The sequence below is a fragment of the Crassostrea angulata genome, chromosome 8 (genome assembly GCF_025612915.1).
Source record: "Crassostrea angulata isolate pt1a10 chromosome 8, ASM2561291v2, whole genome shotgun sequence".
NCBI lineage: Eukaryota > Metazoa > Mollusca > Bivalvia > Ostreida > Ostreidae > Magallana > Magallana angulata.
The window spans coordinates 19,520,887-19,546,194 of NC_069118.1; the positions used below are offsets into that span (position 1 = coordinate 19,520,887).

Sequence of the window (25,308 nt, forward strand, 5' to 3'; positions counted from 1 at the left end):
TTCACGAACTAAATGCAATTTTTACCCATCGGGTTCGAGGTGGAAAAAAAAAATAAGGTTATCGGAAAGCCTTGGTGTTTTTCATCATTTAGTTTAAATCAACGCATTTGAGTGGTGTCCACTGCACCGTGTTGTTTCTCGACAGATTAATTGTTTGAAAATGTCTGGCAGAGAAGGTATTTTACTCTTCCCGATCACATTTACATTTAATACCAATCATTTCATAAATGTGTTTTTTGATTCTTTGTAAAGAGAATAAATTCTATAGTTTAATGATTTACATCTGTACTAAAACAACTACCAGTAAAACATGGACCGGTTAAATCGGGGGGTAACTAGAATTACCGAAATACCCGTGATTTACCGAAATGCCCTTCAAAAATACCGAAATGCCTCATTTGAGCACAAATATTTAACATAATAGTTTAAATCTAAGTGTTTAAATGTATTTCCCAAATTTTCAGTTTGATAATGTAATTATTTTGACAAATACAAATACAAATATTTTATTGGCACAAACACAATTACAATAATTGGCAAAGGCCCAATGAATATATAAGAACATCATTGTATGTTTACAATAGTTGCATGTACAGTATATATATTTTTACTGATCTATATAGATCAGTTTAACATTTCCTTAGACTAATTGACATCTGTGTTCAAAGCAGTCATTAATGAATTTAACAGTAATATTTAAAATAGTATGTATTTCACTATTTAAACATACATGTAAAATGTATCTTTCTTTGTCCAAGTTATTGGCAATATTTATTTTACTTATCTTATAAAAATTACTAAAATAGCTGTTCCTTAGATGAGAATAGGCTTTACATTGAAAAAGAAAATGAGTTTCATCTTCAATTGCACCAGTTTTACAAGCATTACAATATCTTTCATTCCTAATTGTGGCATTATATCTACCACTTTCTATTGCAAGTTTATGTGCACTTAATCTTATTCTACTAATAGAGGATCTCTCAGATCTTTTCCTGAGTATATCAACATAAGGACTTCTTTTTCTCATATATAATTTTTGAAAAAATGAAAGTTTTTCTGAACTAAAAATTTTTGATGATTGCTCTTGGATACATTGGTCAATGATTCTTTGCTTTATGTTTGGTAAAAAGTGTTGGATTGTGCTTTTATAATTACTAATGTTTGAGAATCCCAAATTGTCTAGGATGCCATAAATTTTCTTAGTCCAGGAATTGGAATTGATCGTTCCCTGATATAATTTAAATGCCAAAGAATTAGATGTTATCAAGTGATTCCAATATTTAATGCTTGAGAATGAGATTTTAGACCAAAGTGGTAACCTGTTTAATTCTGCCAAACAACCAGCATTAGATGCTTTGCAATGTAATCCAAGTATATCTTTAAGAAATTTTACATGAAATTTTTCGATAACTGAAATATCTTTCAATGAGAGATCCACTCCCCATATTTCACAACAATAAAGAAGTACAGGAAGTACAATAGAATCAAAAAGTTTTTCTAAGAGCTTACATGGATTATCAATACCAATTATTTTTTTCATTTTAAAATATGCTTTTCTGGCCTTTTCAACAAGCACAGATGTTGCTAAATTAAACTTCCCATTACTTTTCAATACAATACCCAAATAACAGTATTTTGATACAACTTGCATAGTATTTCCATTGAAAGTGAAATTGATGCTTTGATGTTTACTATTTGAGTTAAAAACCATGATTTTAGATTTATCAACATTGACTTGTAATTTCCAATTTGAACAATAGTTGTAAAGAATATCTAAACTAGTTTGTAAACCACTTTTGCTCTCTGATAAAATAACAATATCATCAGCATAAAGCAGACAGTTTACATTGAGATTATTTACATGTACAGGTTCACATTTTACATTTTGTTTCAAGTCACTGACAATACCATCAATAAATATATTGAAAAGTGTAGGGCTAAGAACATCCCCTTGTTTGACACCACATTCAGAGTTAAATATTTTACCTAACCCATCAGAAAATTTTATCCTACTGGTTGTGTTACTGTACATGGAAAAAAGAATATTAAATAATTTTTGAGAAATATTAGAGTTAAGGAGCTTATAAAATAAACCTTCTCTCCATACAGTGTCAAATGCTTTTCTAAGGTCAATGAAAGCAGCATATACTTTTTTACTTTTATAATGGTCAATGATAGTTTTTATAGAGAACAAGTGGTCTGATGTTCTACAGTTTTCTTTGAAGCCAATTTGATTTTCACTTATAAGTGACATGGACTTTACAAATTCAAGTAACCTAGTATGTATTATTCTATTGAAAAGTTTTCCAAGATTTGAGGTAATTGATATACCTCTGTAATTGCTAGGGTCAAGCCTATTTCCAGATTTATATAACAAAACTAAATAACTCTCATTCCAGCTTTGAGGAAATGTACCAGAATTTAGTATAAAATTAAACAATTTTTCCAAAGAATTTAACATCAAATAACCTCCATGTTTTAACATCTCATTTGCTATCATATCTGTAGATGAGCTTTTCCCATTTTTCAGAGATTTTAATGCAGTTTTAATTTCATTTATGGTGATTTCTGGTTCAAGGAAATTGCTATGGTGTAGTTTATTTTTCATAGCATGAAATTTTTTTAATATATCTTTATGAAACTCATTAAGATTGTTGTCAGCTTTATTGAGGTTTGTAAAAAATTGGTAAAATTCTTCAGAATTAACTTCATGAGACGAAACCTGTCTTGTGGTAGATTTATCCAGTTTGTTCAATAATTCCCAAAATGATTTAGGATTATTGTTAATATTTTTGTAAATATCATTACAAATTGTGTTTCTATAATTTTGTTCCTCAAATTTACATAGTCTTCTGTATTTTGCTTTATATGTATAAAACATTTTCCTGTATTCACCATTGAATGGGTGTTTGTTTACAAGTTTCTCATAATTTTTAACTGTATTCCTAAGATCAGAGCATGACTGTGAGAACCATGGTTTTTTCCTTGTTTTATGTTTGCCTCTTGATGTTTTCATAATAAATTTGGTTGATATTCCTGCACATTCAACAAGTATTGAGCTAAAGGCTTTTGAGATTGATTCACAATCAAGAAATTCATTATTCATAAATTCAGAAAATTTAATTTGAAATAAACTGCTTTGAATATTATTAGTGTATGATTCTATTGCATCATTGTTCCACAGAAATTTTCCGGGAATAGGTTGTAAATTATTTAATCTATCAGAGCAAGGTTCTGAGCAAAAACTGTCAAATATTGCACAACATATAGGCCGATGGTCTGAGAAGGATGTAAAATCTAAAACTTCAAAGTAACCTACTGAATTCAGAATATCCTTAGATACAAGACAATAATCAACAAGACTACAGCCGTTATATGTTATACAAGTTGGCTGACCAGTTAGGTCACCTGTTGTTCTACCATTTAAAATTCGTAAACCAGATTCCTTACAAAGGTTCAAAAGGCATTTGCCACTATTGTTAATATGTTTGTGGTCAAGATTATTTCTTGACATAATTCTATCTGGTTGATATAGAACATCATCAGAACTTGTGTGTTCAAAATCAAACATAACAAAATCAGGTTGGGTATTGGTGTACGCATTGAAGTCACCTTGTATGATTACATCACCATACTTACTATATTTCACAATATCACTTAGCAGAATTGAATATATGTCTTCAATGTCGTTTACATTGCCGTTAGAGTATTTAGGAGAAATATAAACAACTCCAAGATAAATATCCCTTTGTAATCTAAAAAAACTTTTATCAAGTTTGATCCATAAAATATCTGGATGATTATTACTTGCTGGTTTTATACCATTTATAATTGTTGTTTTAGCATAGATATGTATTCCGCCTGAATAACGCCTAGCTTTTTTATGTTTTTTCCTAAAACTTGAATGAATTAATTGGTGATTAGGAAATCCATTGAATTGGTTTGTTTCACCTGTCCAGGTTTCGACTAGACTAGCTATGTTAAATTGGGACAATTGCTTTTGAAAATGAGGATCTTGGATTTTTTCATTTGATAGACCTTCAACATTCCACATACCCAACTTCAGAAAATCTGCATTACACTGTTTGGAGTGTTTTGAATATTTTTTCATACTAAATTGAAATGAAAAGGGATACTGGAAAAATACACTTTTTGTAATAAGTATATGCATATCTTTGAGCAAATATTCTTTGCTAACACTAAAATGGAATAAAAAAGAAAAAGAAAAAATTACTTGTTCCTGAAAACCCACAATTCATAGTGGATAGAGATATTAGTTAAAGCATCATATACGATGTATTCAATAAGTCATCAACAAAGTGATGAAATGTCGTAATTATATGGGACAATGAATAGCGATTTTTAACATGTGTAGACATTTGGTTAAGAACGATAACTCCTGCATGAATTGCTTTTCACTCGAATAGAGGTGTGAAATTTTATTCCTTATAATTAAAAATAACAGCTTATCAGCTTTTATTTTTTAATATCATATAATAACTATCAAAAATCCATATAGAGTGGAAGCAACTATAATAAGAGCAACTATTTAAAGACGTAATTTCTATCAGAATTGCTCCTTATATAACACAAGTTCAAGTACTATAATAAATATATACATTTATTCCAAAAATTAACTTTATTCAAAAATAACTATCTATATAAAATACTAGACATACACTCATTATGGCGTAATAATGGGCATTTTGGTGTTTTTGAAGGGTATTTCGGTGTTTTCACCGGGTATTTCGGTAAATCGCGGGTATTTCGGTAATTCTATGTACCGTAAATCGGGATTTTTACCACTGGGTTTAGGCGCAATAGACCTGTGTTATAGTTGGGAAAATTGAACGTGACAAACCATTTAATACAGAGTAAATGAACCAAGAGTAATGATCTATTATACAAGACTATTTCATCGTAAATTTCAACAAGAAATTTATGTCATTGTCAACTATTAATGGTGAAAAGACAGTAGCTCTACATTTCAAATAGGGATTATTTGACCTTTTTGTTTACTTTAATACTTTTTCATCATTCCAACTAATCTTGGCTGATAAGCATGTAAAGTAAAAAAAAAATAAATTCAAAAATATGATGGAATTTGAACAGAAGACAAAGTTAAATAATAATAATTTGAAGGTTTTGATTTAATAAATTTGTGTTTATATACTGTACTAATCAACAATGTTACATTTTAGGTGGAAAAAAGAAACCTCTGAAAAACCCAAAGAAACAATCAAAAGATCTAGATGATGTAATGTATTACATAATTAGGCCTAACAAAAAAAATGGTTTGTTTCCGCTTACATGTTGGAAAAAAGTAGGGTCGGTCGGTCGGATTTTTTTTTTTTTTTTCAAATATTTTTTTCCCTTTAATATTGCAGTATCCATACATGCCGGTTAGATACTGACACTGCTGAATGGTATAAAATGAGAAATACTTTTAATATCATTCCTGACTATTAAGCTGTTCTTAAGAAAACACAAAAATGATATTATATATCAGATACTTCCTCTGCTAATGATGAGAGCATTATTAAAATCTACAACCCATGGAAACATACAGCCATTTTGAAACAAAACGTTTGAGTTACACTGATTTGAGAAGAGTAATTGCTTCAAGCGTTTTTGTGACCAAAATTTTGAGTAATTTTTTTTCCAAATCGGATAAAAACGAAAATAAACGATATTCCATCAAAAATCCTTAAAAAAAAGTTTTGAGTCGGGGGGTAAAAGCTAGGGTCGGTCGGGAAAGCGGAAACAAACACTTTTTTTTCTTCGGCCTTATTTTAATAACAAAAATAACTACATGTATTGAATGTTCGTAAATTTCAATGTATATATAATATATTATATATCTCTATCAAGGTATCAGCAAAATTTGTGAAAACTTTTACAGCAAGCGGGATTCATGAGAGTTATTAATTACACATGTAGTTACACCTAGATCTATACAATCTTAAGATTTCTCTGATGATTCCACTGATCTTAATAAATTCTTATTGTTCTGGACCTTTATTGCGCTTTAAAACGTCTTTAGTCTAATATTTATAGAATAATACTCATTGAATGAGTCAAGGGGAAGCTTTCAGTTTGAATTTCTTTTATAGGACGAAATGGCATTCAAACAAAAACAGAGGGAGGAGCAAAAAGCAATGAAAGAAATGCAGGCCAAGGCATCAGGAAAAGGCCCTCTAAGTATGTATATAAGGAGGAATAATTGGAGATAATGTAGCTAGTTCCAATTTGAATCGTAGTAACCTAATGTTAGGTCAGGTCCAAAAGACCTTTTAGAAATCCAGTCTGATCTTTTCTGGCAAGTTTTTGTCACTTCAAGTGTTTTTGACCTTGGACCAGTGAAGCTTTGGAATTTTGGGCATTCATTCACTGTCTCGTTAAAAAAGTATTCAAGTCATATTAGCACATATATTAATATGAAAAATTGTTTTGAACAGCAACAGGAGGTATTAAAAAGTCTGGGAAGAAATGACAGGACACAGAACATACGAACCTAAAGATCCTCCACAGTAACTCGCAACATTCTCTTTGTCTGGTGCTGGTGAAATGATTGGTGAAACAAAACTTTTTATAATGTTTATGGTATTTCTATGAGACATAAAATTTCATTATGTGCAGCTGTTCTTAGAGTTGGCCATTGAAATTACTCTGAATTTGGATTTTATTCACATTTATTTTCCAATTTTAATATATGTTTAAAATTTAAACAATTGTGAGGATGATGAAAGGTTTGTCTTTGAATAGAACATTTTTTTGTAAGAATTGATATTTCCATTGTCTCTTTTGTACAAATGTTGTTAAGAAAATTATTTCTATAATGTAAGATCCATTTAATAAGTTGTAATTATGAAAATTAAGTGACATTGACAGGTTGTTCATTTTTAGATGTTTACTTGTGTCTCAGGCTCTTTAAGTAAATAATTTTTTCAAAATATGTACATACATTGTCAATTTTTTTTAAAAAATATTTTTTGGTGCAATTTAGAGATTCTTATGTGTTCATTGGAAATTGTTGCCTTGTAAATGTTTTCCTCTGAGTCAAACAATGTATTAAACCTTGGCATTTTTTTTTAAATAAAGAGACAAAACATACACATTCTTGGGATGAATTCGGAAGACAGGAAATTTTGGTGCACAGGACAATTACTAGTAGTGTATAGCCAAAATCTATATGAAATACTATATACATGGAAATATTTGCCCCTGTTTTATTTCGCCCTTTCGCTTTCATTGTCAGAGGGCAAATTTAAGCCTGGGTGAATTCCAATGTCTCGGATCATTTTCTTTAAAACACAACTGTGTCCAAGTGAATTAAAAACAGGGTGAAACTTGAAGTGTAGTAGTGAAATTTACACAAGATGAAAATAACCCTGTATACAGCAATCTTGTACATGTAATATATAAGGAATAAGGAATCATTCTTTGAGTACTATGAGGTGATAATTTCGGTCGGGGCGTGATCAAATCCAATAAAGCCCATCATGATAGATTTGATCACGCCCCGACCGAAATTATCACCTCAGAATACTCAAAGAATGATTCCTTATTACTTATATTTATGTAATTTTAAGCCATCGTACGATTAAATATTTAGATATAATAAGCAAACCCCGCTGGTGCCTCAATTTGGCGTCATTTGTATTATAAGTTACATGTATATAGTACAAAATCAATATGTAGTGTTATCACAGGCAAAGACACTGGAAAATGTAAATATACACATATAAATATACCGGTATATGCAGTACACATTGATGATGGGTAATCAAAATTTCTCTTAATGCAACTAATGATTGGAAATAGTCGGGGAAATATTCACCTCCATTTTATTGTGGCTCTTTTAGCCCTTGTCAGTTGGCAAATTTAGGACTGGGTGAATACAATGTCTCATGTTATCTCTGTAAACAATTTTGTCTGAGCGAATTTAAGATGAGGGGAAACTGTAAGTGTACTTATAATGTAGAAGGGAGAAATTTACACAGAGCAAAAATAACCCTGTATACAGTAAAAAAAAATAAAGAATTTGGTGTGGGACTGTCAGTCAACATATTGGGTCCCTGTATGTCACAAGTAATTATGCCTATTAATTTGATTGTCTACATCGTCTTTTCCTACCAATTCATTATATATCCACAAAATATTACATTTTTGTACTTTAAGCTATTGCCACAGGAAAAAAAATCCTCTTTCAATAACTGAATTGATATGAGAAATAATACTTAGTAGTTTTAATTTATTATGCCATTTTCCTATTTTTAAGGATTGGTTGGTTGAATCTCATAAGGAAGATAAGACAAAAAACATTTTTTGTAATTGTAGAAGTTTTATTTGGAAACAAGAGAGACTGGTCTATATGCCAGAGAAGCTTAACTAGCAAGCCATAAAAAGATTTTTAAAAAAAGGTGCCGCAACAAAAACTTAAACAACAAATACATACATGTGTATTGTATTAAATACCAGGTACCGGTACACGAGTTCAAAATAAAATAAAACATAGGTAATCACAGATTACAAAGCTCACCGAGACGAGACATCACCTTTATGAGACTTCACCTTTATGAGACCACCTTTATCATATTAAATGAAAATCATACTTTATGATCTTGGATATTCATGGATTCTGTTTTGACACAATATTGTATATCATCTGTTAAAAAATTGTATGATAATCATATGTTCATATGTTAATCAATACAATAATATAAAATTAAATATTGCATACTATCATATTTACAACATAATTCATATGATACAATAAAAAACCATAATAAACAATGATGAGATATGATATTGTAACGTATGATATGACATTGTATTGTGTTATACGTTATTGTATTTGATCACATAATACAATATCATAATATATAAAACAATATAGTATTATATTACAATATCATATTACATAATACATCATAACAGTGAAACATATGATATCATATTGTATAACATAGTATGATATTGTATGATACTGTATCATTTTTGAAACATAATATGATATGTATCATATGATACAATATAATTTGATACAAAATTGTATCATATCAAATGATACAATATCATGTGATAAAGTAAAATATATAATACAACATTATATAATACATATTGTATCATATGATACAATTATATATTTTACAATATCATACAATACAATTTCATGTGATGTGATAATATATCATATTATAAACCAGTGTCATATTATACAATATCGTATCATACGATATTATATAATATTACAGTATCATATTATACAATTTCATGTGATATAATTCTATATTATAGAAACTAATATCATATAATACAATATCGTATGATACAATATTATAGAATATACAATATTGTATCATAGGATACAATATTATATTTTGCAATATCTTATGTAATAGTATCATGTGATAAAATAATAAATTAATAATACAATATAATATTATACAATATTGTATCATAATATACAATACGATACATAACGATATCATGTAACAATATCATAACATAAAATATCAAAAAAATTGATATAATATTATATCGTATCATATAACTTTTTATAATATTACATATGATATTATATTGTATCATATTAAACAATATTGTTTCATACTATACAATACTATATCATAGGAATCATGTTATATCATTTATCAACAAACACATATATCTATCGAGCAGGTTTGAGTGAGGTAGGCGATTTCTTTAGCATCCTTGATAATGGAGATCAGGCTCTGCATCTGAAGCAACCTCTGCGTTTCATTTATAATATAGTTAAATCAACTATGCAAGCTATCATCTATAAAACATGTGACCTGTTCCAAAAAAACTAAACCTCATCCAGCATCCTAAACCTATGGCTCAGATTCAGCATTCAAGCCTGTCAGGTGCACCAGTATACAGAAGACGCATCTCCATGCAAGTTTGGTGAAGTTCAGACCAGTAATAACTAAGATATCATCATCAGAGGGCACTAGCAATTAAAACCTTAACCTGCTCCAGCATCCGCAACCTATGGCTCAGATTCAACATCAATGCCTGTCAGGTGCATCTGTATCATAAGACACACCATCCATTCAAGTTTGGTGAAGTTAGGACCTGTAATAACTAAGATATATTTTTTAGCATCCTTGATAATGGAGATCAAGCTCTGCATCTGAAGCTTCCTCTGTGATTCATTCATATTACAGTTTAATCAACTATGCAAGTTTGAAATAGTACTATTATCTATTAAAGATGTGACCTGTTCCAAAAACCTTAACCATATCCAGCATCTGAAACCTATGGCTCAGACTCAACATTCAAGCCCGTCAGGTGCATCAGTATCATAAGACGCACCATCCATGGAATTCTGGTGTAGTTAGGACAAGTAATAACTAAGATATAATCATCAGAGGGCTCCTGTTTCAAAAACTTTAACCAGCTCTAAAAACCTTAACCTCCTTCAGCATCTGTAACCTATAGCTCAGATTCAGCATCCAAGCCTGCCTGGTGCATCAGTATCATAAGACACACCATCAATGCAAGTTTGGTGAAGTACGGACCAGCAGTAACTTAGATATTGCTATCAAAGGGCACCTGCAACAAAAACTTTAACCTGCTCCAAAAATCTTAACCTCCTCCAGCATCCGAAACCTATAGCTCAGATTCAGCACTCAAGCCTGTCTGGTGCATCAGTATCATAAGACACACCATCCATGCAAGTTTGGTGAAGTACGGACCTGCAGTAACTTAGATATTGCTATCAAAGGGCACCTGCAACAAAAACTTTAACCTGGTCCAACAACCTTAACCTCTTCCAGCATCTGAAATTTAGGACTCAGATTCAGCATCCAAGTCTTTCAAGTCCATAAGTAGGTCCAGATGCATCATCCATGCAAGTTTGGTGAAGATAGGACAAGTAATAGCTTAGATACAGGACCTGCAACAAAAACTTTAACCAGGTCCGGACGCCGACGCCGACGCCGACACCGACGCCGACGCCGAGGGTATAGCATAAGCTCCCCCTGACTTCGTCTCGGTGAGCTAAAAATTGAAGAAAGAAATGGATTATTGGGGAAATTAGCACATACTACATGATCACTATTCTGCAAATGGCAATTTTAAAGTCACAATGCAATTTTAAAGTCACAATAATCATGCATGCATATACATTGGTATTCATTCAAACAGAGCTCATAAAGATTGAAAATATATACCCCCGATACCAAAATTTTATTCTGAAAAGCTTAAGCTATGTACTGGGGAAACAGTAAAATGTCATCAAACAACTAAATGCCAACAACAACAAAAAAGAAAGAAAAGGAAATAAATTGTTAAAGCTCTTATTCAAAGTACAGTATTAAATCAAGTGAGGTTACTAACAAATAGTGAGAAACCACTCAATAATTGACTAGATTTAACAGCTGCTCAGATATCTTAATGAATTCTATAGATGGTGTGAGAAATCGCTCAATAATTGACTAGATTTAACAGCTGCTCAGATATCTTGATCTACAGATGGTGGATATCTTTCATGTACATCCCTTTACTGGTACTCATAGGCCATGTTCCTCCAGGTACTTGTAGACTTTCATCTTCAGAGACAAGAATCCCAGTTCATACAGATTATCTTTCCTGTCTACGCTCAGTCCGAAAGCTTCAGTGAGTTTGGATACAATGGTGGACAGATACATGCCATCCTTGTTGAACAAGTAAATGCAGGCATTGGTGTGGTCAGCTACCACAATGTTACCTAAACTGTCGGTATCTAACTGCTGGGGGTTAAACTTCTGCGTCGTTCCTCCCAAAGAGAACCTCTTCTTCCCATCCCGATTCACGACAATCACTTGCTGTTTGCCAACATCCGAGACACAAATGTCCATGTTGACGTTCTCGGCCACAAAGTACGGTCGCGAGAACAGTTCTTTGTGGTCTTGATGGGAGATTTTCAACAGCAGGTTCCAAGTTTTGGAGTACTTTGCAATGAAGCCTTTCTCTTGATTTTTATCCTCTGCGGACTTTACTTGGGAAACTTGGCACACGAGGATGTCGTCGTTTCTGCAGAGATACAAACCAGTGGGATGGTTTTCAGTAGTGCACATTTTCTGAACTTTCAACTCGTCCAAGTTTGGGGAAATTTCGTATATCAACTTACTTTCGCAATCTGTGTACAAAACATTTCCTGTGCGTAAAATGGCTAATCCAGCTCCTTGGGCAAAATCTCTTTTAAAATCTATACAATCCAACTCTTGTCCAGTATCCAAGTCATATTGAATCAACTTCTTCCCAACATGTATTGCCCAGAGTGAATCATGGTCCATACAAAATGTTGAGATGGGATCCTTCCGTTTCTTGTCAATCTTTAGGGTGCTTGTCTTTTTGGGAGACTTCATGACCTTTTTCTGCTGGCCGCTAGCTTTAATTGCTCTATGCTTGCTTGGTACCCTCCGTCCCCTATGGTATTGCAGGACTGGGTAGGTGAAAGCTCCAAACTGTTGCAGCAGCTGGTTCATATCAACCTTCCCTGGGGTAAATGTTGGCTTGCTGCAGGTACAGGAGTCAGGAATACTGTACATCTCACTGAAGATGGAGTTCTCCTGTCTGAACCACAGCAACTCCACCATGTTATCAGAGTCCAGCAACTTTGTCATGTCAGATTTAAGATTGGTCAGTTGAAGTATTCTTTCTTCCAAGGATATAATCTGCATCTGAAGACCCTCATATGGACCAGTGCTTAGTTTGGCCATCTGTTTGACCCCTGCCTGCATAATTTTCTGAATCATATCCGTCATTGTGTTAGCATGAGCTTTCATCTCATTTTCCAGATCCTCAATTTTCTGTTTTAGTGTTGTTAAAAGTTGTGTTGCATCGTCCAACAGAGCATCATGCTCTGGTAGAATAATGTCATCCAAATCCTTCAGGTCAACCCTCATGCTTTTCTTTGACTCTTCATAAACTTTTGGGATTTCTGCCAGAACATGGCCATTGTGATTTTTAGTGAGGCAACGGGCACAGACCGGAACTTCACATAACTTACAACAGACCTCGTACTTAGATTCTGGGTGGAAGCGGCAAAACCCAAAATCCTTGATTACATCCTCTTGGATGTTGCCCCTGAGTAATACAATATGATGACTGTTTGATATTTTACGCTGCAGGTGCTGAACTTTGCATGGCTCACAAAGTCGACCTGGACATGTTTTGCAGTAATGTGTTGCAGGCTGGCAATCACAGTTTTCACACTGGCTGGCATTCTGGGCTTGTACGTCTCCTCCTTCTGCCATCTTGGTCAAAATTGTGACAATGTCTTTTTGTTTGAACAAAGACCTGAAATATGAAAACAATTGTATGTGTATCTGTTATTTTGCTTAAAAATTGACATTTATCATGCTTATGGTGTTATAAATGAAAATATTAACCCTAAGTATAACCCTGATTAATATATATGACAATATGTGCCAGACAGAAAAAAATGTTCAGTTTTTAAGATTGACAACAATGAAAAACGGATTTCAGTTTGATGTCATCTGGATTTATATTTAATTGGACCCTGTAACTCGTATTGAGAAGATTTCAAAACTGAAATCAACCAATGCAGCTGCTTCGTAATTAACAATATTAAACATGTAAAAAATGGGCGTTTAAAGAAAAGAGAATTGAATTTCTAAGTAATCATTCATAATTTTACCAAATACGTACAAATTAATTACCAACTCAATGTGACAATTATCCAACAGCCCGGAATAAAAAACTCATCCCCTCTTAAAGTTTTGGCGCCATTCGCCGACAAAGTGAAAGTAGAGCTCTCTAAAGAAAAAGGTAGAAAGTTGATGGATGAAAAATGGCTGAAAACAGAGAGGCGGAACATGTTTCCACCTCAGAATCGGAGCAAAGCGACTTCATAGAGCCGGAGATAAGGCGCAAAGACACCGAAGAGCCTTTTATCAATGTAGATTATGAAGCACTTGAAGAGTACGACAGCCAACCAAGCGGGGTTATCCACGAACTCGTTCGACAATGTTCACATGACGACGGAAAAAATCTGTCATCAAACGATGAGATCTCTGGAGGTGAAGAGGCTCGGTCCGAGAGTGAGCAGGTCAGTCTCTGAAAGCTTGAAAATAATTCTTATAGTTCCCTATGTGGTGAAGGTTTGAAATATATTTGATTGGTTTTCGCATCCTTAATTAGCAGAAGCGAGAATGTTGCATTATTGATTAGAGGAAACACTTTTTGTTAATGTACTTCAGTAGTCCAGTTTTTTTCCTCCGAATTCCAATTTTTCTGTCGTTGTAAATGTTTGATATAATTATTCAGTAAGTAAAAATAAAAAATAGGATTTCCCCCCAATGTACACCAGTAAACTAGATTATACTATTTGCTGTCATAGTTCCAAAAGGTCATAACAATTGATGCATTTTTAAGAAAACATTTGGATTTATTTCTTAAACACTAAAAACAAACTGGTCATGAACATTGTTATCCATTGAATTTAAGTGAATTAAAGCATGATGAACATTTTAGCATGAAGAAATTTTTTATTGATCTGATATCTAAGATACATGTATGTCATCTCTTGTTGAACATTTTGAACCTGGTAGATTATTATGTGCAATGTTCATATACATGTACTTATTCATCCTATTTCCTTAGGCGAGCAGTGATATGGAAAAGGTGTCACTCAAACCTCAAGAACTGCCTGAAGAAGAACTGGATGAGACACAGACAGCAGAATGGAGAGAGAGAAAAAAGCACATCTTTATTTTAAGTGAATCTGGCAAACCAGTATACTCAAGGTAAGTGTGAAAAATAATGACCAAATATTAGTATCTGGTTTGCTAGCCTACTAAATACTCAAACCCATGTTTATTGGGCACAGGCAATACAGTATTGACTGTCTTTTAATTTTTTTTGACAAAATACAAGGTGATAATTTTCCTGTATTTTCCTTCTAGATATGGCAATGAAGATAAACTTGTCACCATCATGGGACTTTTGCAGGCATTAGTCTCATTTGTGCATGATTCAAACAAAGACAATATCCGATGCATTGTGGCCGGTGACCATAAATTTGTTTTTCTTGTTCGGGATCATCTTCTTTTAGTCGGCGTGTGTTGCAGCCAAGACTCACCGCATCAAATTCTACACCAGCTTTCATATCTATACAACCAGATTCTTAGCGTATTGACTCATACAACCTTAAATAAAATATTTAAACAGAGACGTAATTATGATCTCCGGAGATTGTTGAGTGGGGCAGAGAAATTCTTGGACAATTTGTTGCACATGATTGACACAGATGCCAGTTTTTTACTGGGAGCGGTGAGATGTTTACCCCTGGACAGCCAGATTAGGGACCAGATAGCTCAAAGTGTGGGACAGCAAGCCAAAGTAAAGGTAACCTGTTAATTGCATTTCATTGAATAAATGCTGTCTTGTCCTCATTTGTCATGCTTATTCAGTGTGTCGGATAACAATGACCAGGAAATCATTTGATATTGCTTGAGTGAATGGACTCTTAAGTGTGAAGCTAGCTAATAGGTCTAAAAAGTTCCTACTTTATCTAGGAAAGAATACTTTTATTAATAGACAAAAGGTGTTTAGTGTTGGTGTTATCTTTTATGCATGATAACTACATTTAAATTCATGTAGTAACTTTTGTAAAGCACAGATATTTCATAGAATTTTGAATGAAAGGTCAAGTCATGATAAACTTTAAGATTTTTACATATATATATATATTGGTTTTGCAGGACCTGGTTTTCGCCTTGATTCTGGCCAACAACCAGCTGGTGACACTGGTCAGGATGAAGAAGTACTTCCTCCACCCGATGGACCTCCATCTGATTATTAACCTAGTCAACTCCTCCGAATCGTTCAAAGCAGCAGAGTCCTGGATACCCATTTGTCTTCCCAAATTTGACTCCAGGTAACTACCATCAAATAGTCATAAACTTTCCTGTAAATTAGATAAATACATGTACATGTATGTTCCATTAGCAAAAATTTATGAATTAGAAAAATAATGTTCCCCTCTGAAAAGCGGTTTTCTTAACACAAAAATATAAAAAACGAATAAACATTTAGGATTATATTTGGAATGTTTCTTGAAATACCTAAATGAATATTTTTTGCTGGATTACCAGTAATGGTGTGTATAGGAGGTGTATTGCACTTGTATTTGTGTATTTTTCAGTGGCTACCTTCAGGCCCACATATCGTACCTGGACGAGGGTTGTCAGACTTGTCTCCTCTTGCTCTCTGTAGACAGGGAATCCTTCTTCACGCTCTCTGAATGCAAGAACAAGATACTGGAGGTATGGGGCAATAAATAGATGAAAGGTCAAACTTCCCAAATAGACCAAAAGGTCAAAGCTCACTGATAGATCAAAGGTCATACTTCACATGTTCATTGGATTGTGTGTAATTGTGTTATTTTTTATTCAATTCAGTGCTCTTGAATAGTAAAAATATCATGCTTACACATTAATTGTAAGTGTTTAGATACTTATAAAAATGTATACTTTAGCTCATTAACATCATTATTGAAAGATGCATTTACAATTTCAGAGACTGAACAAGTACAATGGTCTCAGGGCTATCAGTGACTCGATCGCCAACTCCAGCTACGGCATCCGTCAGTGTGGGATATCGGACCTACGTCACTTCCTGTACAAGTCACGGTCCACTGCTCAGTTCACGAGTCCCGAGATCGAGGCCCCGTACCTCAAACCCGAGGAACAGGAGAGGCTGTTTGGTCTGTACTTGTATCTCCATCACAGAATTCACATGACGGACCGGCCCCTGAAGATTCTGTATCATGTAGGGCAGCACGAGACTTTACTAGGATGGGCAAGTGTTCTTTTTGTTGATTTTGGTAATTGATTAGTCTGTCAACTATACAAAAGTCAGTTCGGGAGATTCTTAAAGTGTAGCTCACCTGTTGAATCTTACTGGCATGTTTTTGACATGAATACTACATTCATCTCAATGCTATCTCAGCAAGTTACAAATTACATTGATCTACTCTTCTCAAATTATTAGATGAATTTAGAAAAATTGCAGTAGGTTGGATTTTTTCTCTATAAGGTTGTGATTCCACCTCAGTTGTTTGCTACTCTAGCAAATTATTCAGTACAAAGTAGGGATTTTTAGCACAAACTTTCTTTGTGCATGAAAGCAGCATGATGTATATGTTGTGAAGAATGTTAATTTAATGTCATTCTTGCTTTACAGTTAACTCAGGGTTTTGAGCTCTATGCAGTATTTGGACCTCTAGTTACCAAACCTGTTGCCATAGCAGCCATAAACAAACTTCTAAGGTGGATCAAGAAAGAGGAAGAACATTTATTTATATTAAGCTCTGTGACATTTTGATTAGGACTAGACATTAGAATATGAAATATTTTAGTATTTGTCTATACATGCAGCTCTGATTCGAAGTTATGTGTGGATAGGAATGCACTGAATTCAGAGGAACCATTTCATATGTGTACAAGTACAGATATCAAAAGCAATCATTTCCAATCTATTATAAGTAATAGATATTATATTTAAATCCATTCTTTGCCATATAAACAACTTGCTTTGTGCAAATAAAAATGTATCATCATATGTGATTACATATACATTACAAGAATTATGTCAAACGATATGGAAAATTATTGCAATGGGCACCATGCATGTGCAAATGTTTAGCTGGTTTGTATTTATATCATGACAAGTGTGACAAGATCATAGGTCTAACATTCCATACTTGAATTCCCTCATTTGTCCTGTTCCTCTGTCTGTCCATCTGTCTATTCCACTCTTTCACAAGTTTCTTGTAGTTTCGGTTGATAAGTTTTGCAGCTAATGTATGAAAATGAGTAGAATATCCCAGTATTGAAAATCACACAGAAAAATTGTATGTTGGAACATGACCTAAGCTGTAAATATAACCATGGGGGTAGACTTATTACTGCTATCAAATCATTTCTTCATTTAATGTTTCTTGTGAAGAAATATTCTTGCTATAGCTATCTATCAAAGATATTTTCCAAAAGATATCATACATTTATTTACTACATGGGTATATTTTATACATGTAGTTCTGTCATTTGGGTGTCAAAAGGCTTCAACATGCAAACGTGGGGTATGAACATTGTTCCAGTTGTATCAAATAGTATAGCTACATGTAGATGTTGAGGTGTGTAGCCATTTGGATTCCTGTGATTGTCTGCAAAACTGTAGCACTGTGATAAATGATTTGTATCAAATTAATCCATGATATTTACTAGCCACAGATCTAAAGCTTCAGTGCAGGGCATTTTGATGTGCTCTGTCTGAAAGCTTGAGAGCCATGGCGACGGCATGACCAAAATGGGCATCATTTGAACAATGTTGTAATAATATTATTTAATTTCTATATGTACAATTAAGTCATGATTTGAAAGTTCAATGTTTAATATGTTTTCAATATTATTAATTTTTATCTGTGTATAGTGTATTTGCCAGTTTAATGGCAAGCGCTTGAAGCAGCCATGCATAAACATTAGTACATGTACTACATAAGGAATAAGGAATCATGAGGTGATAATTTTGGTCGGGGCGTGATCAAATCCAATAAAGCCCAAAGGGCTTTATGATAGATTTGATCATGCCCCGAACGAAATTATCACCTCATAATATTCAAAGAATGATTCCTTATTACTTATATTTATATAATTTTAGGCCATCATACGATTAAATATTTAAATATAAATAAACAAACCCCGCTGGCGCCTCAATTTGGTATGTAATTTACACGCGCACGAAAGTTTGTGTTAATTGACACTTAATGAGGCACTGACTGCTTCATATAATGGTCTATTGCTTTATTACCAACATCATACATTTAAATGCAAGCACAAACAATTAAAGCAATGAGAATCATGTACAAAAAATATATTTAGCAGCTGTTATGTTTTATAGGAAATGAAATGTTGAATTATGCAATCATATGATTACCATCCTCATTCAGATATATAAGTTTATTTTTAGTCTAAGTGTACAGAGTGTATTGATTTTTTTTTAATAGAAAATTACAGGAATTGGAAATGTGAGAAATTCTAAGTGTCTGTCTTGTAAAACCACATTTGTTTTAGTAGTAAATTCCATGGTATAATTTTTGTTGTAATCATGTTGAATTTCAGTATTACCAATTTAATTCATGCAACTGAAACAAATATTAATAATTAAGTTTTAGTGGTATAATTTTGTTCAAAATTTGTTGTAAAATAAACAAAGATGTCTGTTGACTACAAATTGCAAAAAGCATGGTCCCTATTGGATGCTTAGATACCTGGGGGATGGGCGGTTTATTTTTTTAAAAACCTCAGAGATGATGGCCATGCTGTTACAGATATATCACACACGTATGCAATCAGCAATACCTAGGTAATCAAGTTATATGAAGACAGAGAAACCAGACATGACAGGATACTAAATTCAGCAATTATGGAGTGTTGCCATTAAAGCTCTCTTATCATCACAACACATTGTCTTGGAATTAATTATCTATAGAAACATTTCGTTTTCATGTATATTTATTGGAATACACACATGTAATACTCTACATTCCGCACACAACCTGGATATTTATTCATTATATTGATTTGTAAGCTCCAGAAATGTCTATGTTGCAGTAATTTATCCATGGGGAGAAAAACAGACATAGACCCCTTAACTTGTAAAAATGTTATTTATGTAATTTTAATTAAAATTACAATATTTTTCTGCAAGATGTTCAATCTACCGTACATAAATATGAAAATAAACGATCATGTAGATTTTAATTGAAACTAAAAATTGAAAGATTATCATATAAAAACTGTTTCACTCCCCTTTTGTTGTATAGGAATTTAGGGCAATAACACGGTGATAACTACAATAATATTATAATAATTATTGTATTTTATTTAGGCGTAGACCTATGAGGAGGTTGGTGTTATGTAATATAATTATCTGTTGTTTTATGTGAGGCTCGCTGCATCTGAGATATATAAATGTAGAACTCTGAATTGTATTAAAAGAATGTGTGAAATAAAAACACTGAATTTTATAAAGGTTTTATTTATTTAACTTTCTTAATGCATACATCATATTTTGATTTTTCCCCGTAGGAAGCTCACTTAAAATCAATTAATTTATTAAACCTAAACGGCTGCGTTCTTACTTATTAATTTCTTGGCTATATCTAAATATTAGTATTTAAAAGATGATTTTTGACAAACTTCAAGGGACAACTATCTTCCCATTAAATATCTCCGGATCAAGATAAATATGATCTTGTTCTCAATAATGAAACATGTGACATGCGAAGATTCGGAAAATTCTTCCGGGGGGGGGGGGGGGCGGGGGGGGGTGTTCCGAATGTTACTTATGTTTCCAGGGGGTCCGATACCTATTTTAATTTTCATGTGATCATGAAATTATGCTCATTTTAATTTTCAGGAGGGGTGAGTAACTGAACCCCAACGATTCTTCTGACATCTTTAGATCCGCACACGCCTTGAATGAGTTAAAATAACTTTTAATAACTCGGAACTAGATTAAAGAAGCGGTTTATAAGAAATTCCGACCAACTAATTTGAACATCTACATACTAATACACAGCAGTTTGCGCATACCAGAATGGTTCTTTATTATAAACTTTCACCCCACTCTTCTCGCCTCCATAGTTTTTAAGTAGATGTTATACGGGTATAGAGCTCTAATGGAAGTAATTTATATGGTATGCCAAGTGAAGGAAAAATATCACCAAGTCTAAGAGATATTTATAGTTCTTCATATGGCCACAGCAAATGCTTAGGTAAAAATAAAATAAAGGCACTTGCGACCCAAACCTTCAAAGGCGTGATAGATAGTATCGGTATTAAGATTTTTTGCAATGTGTCAAATGAAGCGTGGCTTTGTTCCTTAGGATTCTGTCAAGTTTATTCAATCCACCTCAGAACAATTTATATTGTTCCATTCTCATTGTCCTAATTAAACCCCAAATTATTGGCACAGAGACGGTCATTTTGTCACGATGTTAAACCCCGGAGATTAAGAAATCGCGAAAAAAAAATATTTTTATGTATCATAAGATATGATGGACCCTCTATATGAAAAAGTGAAATGGAGTTTTAGGTGGACAGTATTCTTCACGCTTATTTCAGGTAAACTTAGAACAAAGGACAAATTGTCAACAAATCAATGATATTGCCGAAATCTCTGATAATAGATATATACATGTATTATTATGCGTATAATTTATCTTCACACGTTCACTTCTTTGATACGCAAAAAAAGTGTCGGTATTTCTGTTGACAATTACATGAAAAAAAATTAAAAACGTGATTTTTTTTTGGCGTAGTTAACAACACGTATCGATTCATGCATGAACTTGGCTGAGAAGTAGATTGTGTTTACTACTGTTAACGTTTAATCATAAATAATTGTCATTTTTATTCAAATTGTCTAGTTTTGTAGTCATTTGTTGTGTGTTCTCGCCTCATGTATAAACTCTAGGTTACGTAACTTTACCCCTTTAGATTTTGCCAATTGTTTCAATACTTCTTTGACACTCAGAACGGTAAAACTGACTTTGAACCATGCAATTTATAACTACAGAAGATCTATACAAAGCCACTGAATGATAAATACAAAGTACTACAGACAGATTTAACAATGTTTACAAAACATTTACATCCTCTGCTTTTTAAAATACAAAATTTCAATCCAACATTAAAAGGTAAATTCGTATACAAGAAAGCCCTACGTCATGTCTCTCTTGAAGTACTAATTAGTCTCCCTGATTATTTTAGATTGCAGCTGCAAGTACTGCTACACATCATCTACAGGGGCCTACCTGTGCCAGTACACGTATGGGGCGGGGTAAGTACTATAAGTCAAAACGTTTCACCATAATGATTGATTTTGAGTGCAGTACCTCTGAAGGAGATAGAACCATTTTAACAAGAGCTTGGACTTTGGGTAGTTGTGTCAAACAGCAATGTGACGTAGGCCTGTCAATTTCATTGATGGCCACTCAGCCACGGCTCTTTGAAATCAACAAGATTTGTCTGGGTTTTGAGCTAAGACTACGCGATCGGTGCATATTTCGCTTGAAACCGCGTCATTTTTAACTTGTTTTGACGCAAGAAATAGATAGCTACGTCCAACCGAAAGTCCAAGGTCTTGTTAAAAAGGTTCTATATACAAGGATGATTAAATTTAGTTCTTTAAAAAAATCATGTAATATTTCAAAGAAAATTAGGTCCTCTGTATAGGTTCCAACTGTAAATGTGAAATTCGCACAATTTAAGCTCTCATAAGTATTTTTCCTTTGAAATTTTCCTGTAAAATTGGTTTGAAGGAGCATTTTAATCAAATATATATATTGTTAGTCTATGTGAAATTGTTATTTTTAAATATAAGCATTATTTTTTTTTCGAAAATTCAAGTAAGGCATTATCAAGTGAAAGCTACCTGAAACACCTTTTAGGCAAAATGTATATGAAATTTGTATGCAGACGTATAGCCCAACTGCAAATAAGTTAGGAATAAAGAGGTGCAACTGCTACTCCATCATAAATCATAGTTGATCCTATTGATCTCGATACTTTATACAATATACATATACCCTGTAGATATTACTATATACATTATATTGTACAAGTAACTGTACATGTATTTTTAAACACAGTACAAATTAACTGTACACACTGATCATGCAACTTTATACATTGTACATACATGTAATTCAATGCACTGTACATGTAACTTTATAAACTGTACATGTAACTTTATACACTGTATATGTAACTTTATACACTGTACATGTAACTTTAAACACTGTACAAGTAACCGTACACTCCGAACATGTAACTTTACATACTATACATTCATCTAACTTTATACTTTGTATATGTAACTTAATACACTGTACATGTAACATATATTAAATTGACTTGCTTCCTGCAGACAGTCCGGTGAGATAGCAGGCATTGTGATAGGAGCAGTGATCGGTCTGGCCGTCCTCATCGGCATCATAGTCTGCTGTGCCACCAAGTGTAACAAGAAGAAGAAGCAGCCCCGAGCAGCACGTCCTACCCGAGTGCAGGTGTCTGAGGCCAGCAGACGAGGTCAGTAATGGTTTTTTTTTCTTCTTGAATTCCGTCATTTTTTCTTTTGTGTTTAATTGTTTCATTTACAATTTTGACTTTTTGAGTCATTTCGAATTATTTCTTTGACAGAAAACATGATACTTAGTTTTCGAGCTATTATCAATGGGCTTAGCAAAATTAGCTTACTATAACTAATTTCAAAGGACTTCGTTTTAGCCGTAATGTATTGTACATGTAGTATACGTATAGAGCAAAATCATTAACGAAATCTCAAAACGAATTTGTTATAAAGCAAAAATTAATATCTTTAGTGATTAGTATAACTGCCTGTCACTTACAAAGAAAAACGGTTAAACCTTTCTTACGTTTCAAAATTACTTATAACAGTCGGACATTAGTTATACCTGTGTTCAATAATTTTCCATAGGTCAATATTAGAATTTTGCCGGGTCATCAATATTGAGGTGGCTGGGTGGTCAATATTAACCATCAGATCTTCCTTAAATTTGATGTCGTTAGCTATAAACTATTATTTAATGAAGAAAAAGTCCAAAAAGTTTACCTTTTAAGTTTTGGTATATATTTCCCTATATTTTTATATTATGGAGCTCTCCTTTCAAAGGAGATCAATAAAGTCTAAAGAATGGCCACGACCATCGAGCTCACTTATAATTAGTTTTAGCTCGAATTTTGCTACATACGGTCTCGTTATATTCAAATTTTGCTGTACCTTTGTTTTCATCCAGTTCTTCGAAATAAATATACATTGTGCCTTCTTGGTTAACATGTAAACATTACTCTTGCAGATCATATGCCGCCAGAGAGCATGCCGATGTACGGCATGTTTAATATGCCCCCACCCCCGCCGTCTATGCCGGACTTTGCCCCGCCGTCCTACGACTCCCACAACTTCAATCACCCACCCCCTACTGTCTCAGCGACCGTCTCTACATCTGCCGGTCATAACCACGGCATCGGTTTCCATGACGTCGAGGACGACGACTTTTTACCGCCGGCTTACTAGACGATAGCTTATTGGACATTCAGACAACTACTGTGTTGATTTCATTTATCATAGACGCATTTAATACCTACGCCAATAGTCGTGTCCTCTTTTCAAGAGATCGCCCTATTTTGCTGGTATGGGGCATCTTGAGATATCAAAATGGATGAAAGACTGTTAAAATAAAATTAAAGCCGCCGTTATGATATTTTCAGTTTGTGTAAATTTGAGTTATAATACTTTTGAAAAATTATGAGTGGGGTCAAAATTGTGAAAGCAACTTGAGTTTTCGGCAGCCGATACATTGACCTTTTGCAATAGCTTTTCTATATTTATTGTCCGCGGAAGGATTGATTTTTAAAATGAACATTTAAAAGACACACATATATTGTTAAAAAAAATGTACCAGTGTACTCTTCATCTTTTACCAAAAAAATATACTTGGAATTTAGAATTGCTTTGTTTTACCATATCTACGAAAGAGTAAGATTTTAATGTGCTACAGTATAAAGAAAACACTAAAATAATGATGATAAAACTCATTAATATACGAAAAAGTAGTTGAATTGGTTTTTCTGTTGATTTGTACTTGTTTTCCTGATAGAAAAATATTTTTTCACTTTTGGGTGGACGCTAAACATAGAAAAAACTTGGAATGGCCTTACTTTTTGACATTGCTCTAGCATGTTGCAGTTTGAATGTGCAAAACATCGTTATGTACAAGATTTTTGGAAGTTTTTCATAATTTGTAGGTATCCCATGCTGTATCTATAACACTGTCAAGAAACATCGTTCTCTTTCAATTGTTTCTTTTTACCGTTGATCCAATAAGTGTCCCCAAAAACCACTTGTTATATTCTCTACCATTTTGTTCCGTTTTAATGAATTCATTTATATGTACAATTGTTTTGATTTACTTTTATTCATGATGCATGTATATGACTTGGAGATCTTCGTCTTCGATGGATTTGACATCAATGAGATGTCGTGAATAAAGGCTACCAAAGACTGATGCAAGTCTCAAAAACAATTTTTTTCTGTACAGTTTAAAACCATGCAATGTTATGTCTCTCCTCGTGGGATTTAACCCCATATAAACATAGCCATTATATCATAATTGAATTCTTAAATAGTTTTTGCGATACTTGTAAATCAAATCTAGATAAGAAAGAAGTCGTTAACGAACACTGT

The 25,308-nt window shown here is 33.2% G+C and overlaps 3 protein-coding genes and 1 long non-coding RNA gene across 5 annotated transcripts; 3 read left to right on the plus strand and 1 right to left on the minus strand.

Annotated features, from left to right (window-relative positions):
* Positions 1–56: 56 nt before the first annotated feature.
* Positions 57–7,113, plus strand: LOC128160600 (uncharacterized). Its single transcript, XR_008240307.1, has 4 exons — positions 57–176; positions 5,202–5,257; positions 6,114–6,201; positions 6,459–7,113. It is a non-coding gene; the product is annotated as an uncharacterized LOC128160600 (long non-coding RNA).
* A 3,923-nt stretch (positions 7,114–11,036) lies between these two features.
* LOC128159658 (uncharacterized) lies at positions 11,037–13,852 on the minus strand. 2 transcript variants are annotated; one of them, XM_052822831.1, is made up of 2 exons: positions 13,695–13,852; positions 11,037–13,311 (listed from the first exon to the last, which is right to left on the minus strand). In XM_052822831.1, the coding sequence occupies exons 1-2, from the start codon at positions 13,850–13,852 to the stop codon at positions 11,541–11,543; spliced, it is 1,929 nt and encodes a 642-aa protein (XP_052678791.1). In that variant the 3' UTR covers positions 11,037–11,540. The 2 variants fall into 2 exon arrangements, with proteins under 2 accessions (XP_052678791.1, XP_052678792.1); XM_052822832.1 differs by having other exon boundaries at positions 13,684–13,769.
* On the plus strand, positions 13,826–20,059 carry LOC128159659 (vacuolar fusion protein MON1 homolog A-like). The gene is made up of 7 exons (XM_052822834.1): positions 13,826–14,083; positions 14,638–14,780; positions 14,940–15,381; positions 15,738–15,913; positions 16,181–16,301; positions 16,555–16,836; positions 17,221–20,059. The coding sequence occupies exons 1-7, from the start codon at positions 13,826–13,828 to the stop codon at positions 17,359–17,361; spliced, it is 1,563 nt and encodes a 520-aa protein (XP_052678794.1). The 3' UTR covers positions 17,362–20,059.
* Positions 20,060–20,989: 930 nt separating this feature from the next.
* On the plus strand, positions 20,990–25,129 carry LOC128159923 (uncharacterized). Its single transcript, XM_052823150.1, has 4 exons — positions 20,990–21,164; positions 21,813–21,882; positions 22,972–23,132; positions 23,921–25,129. Exons 1-4 carry the CDS (start codon positions 21,095–21,097, stop codon positions 24,136–24,138), a joined length of 519 nt encoding a protein of 172 aa, XP_052679110.1. The 5' UTR covers positions 20,990–21,094; the 3' UTR covers positions 24,139–25,129.
* The last annotated feature ends 179 nt before the right edge of the window (positions 25,130–25,308 follow it).

Bases quoted from the DNA above. Each gene is read 5' to 3' on its own strand.
- LOC128159659 (XM_052822834.1), top strand. From the start codon at position 13,826: ATGGCTGAAAACAGAGAGGCGGAACATGTTTCCACCTCAGAATCGGAG. The intron at 15,382-15,737 runs GTAACCTGTTAA...TTGGTTTTGCAG, and splicing joins GACAGCAAGCCAAAGTAAAG to GACCTGGTTTTCGCCTTGAT. The intron at 16,837-17,220 runs GCAAGTGTTCTT...CTTGCTTTACAG, and splicing joins ACGAGACTTTACTAGGATGG to TTAACTCAGGGTTTTGAGCT.
- LOC128159658 (XM_052822831.1), bottom strand. From the start codon at position 13,852: ATGTTCCGCCTCTCTGTTTTCAGCCATTTTTCATCCATCAACTTTCTA. The intron at 13,312-13,694 runs GTAATTAATTTG...TTCATATTTCAG, and splicing joins ATAATTGTCACATTGAGTTG to GTCTTTGTTCAAACAAAAAG.
- LOC128159923 (XM_052823150.1), top strand. From the start codon at position 21,095: ATGATGGACCCTCTATATGAAAAAGTGAAATGGAGTTTTAGGTGGACA. The intron at 21,165-21,812 runs GTAAACTTAGAA...TGATTATTTTAG, and splicing joins ATTCTTCACGCTTATTTCAG to ATTGCAGCTGCAAGTACTGC. The intron at 23,133-23,920 runs GTCAGTAATGGT...TTACTCTTGCAG, and splicing joins GTCTGAGGCCAGCAGACGAG to ATCATATGCCGCCAGAGAGC.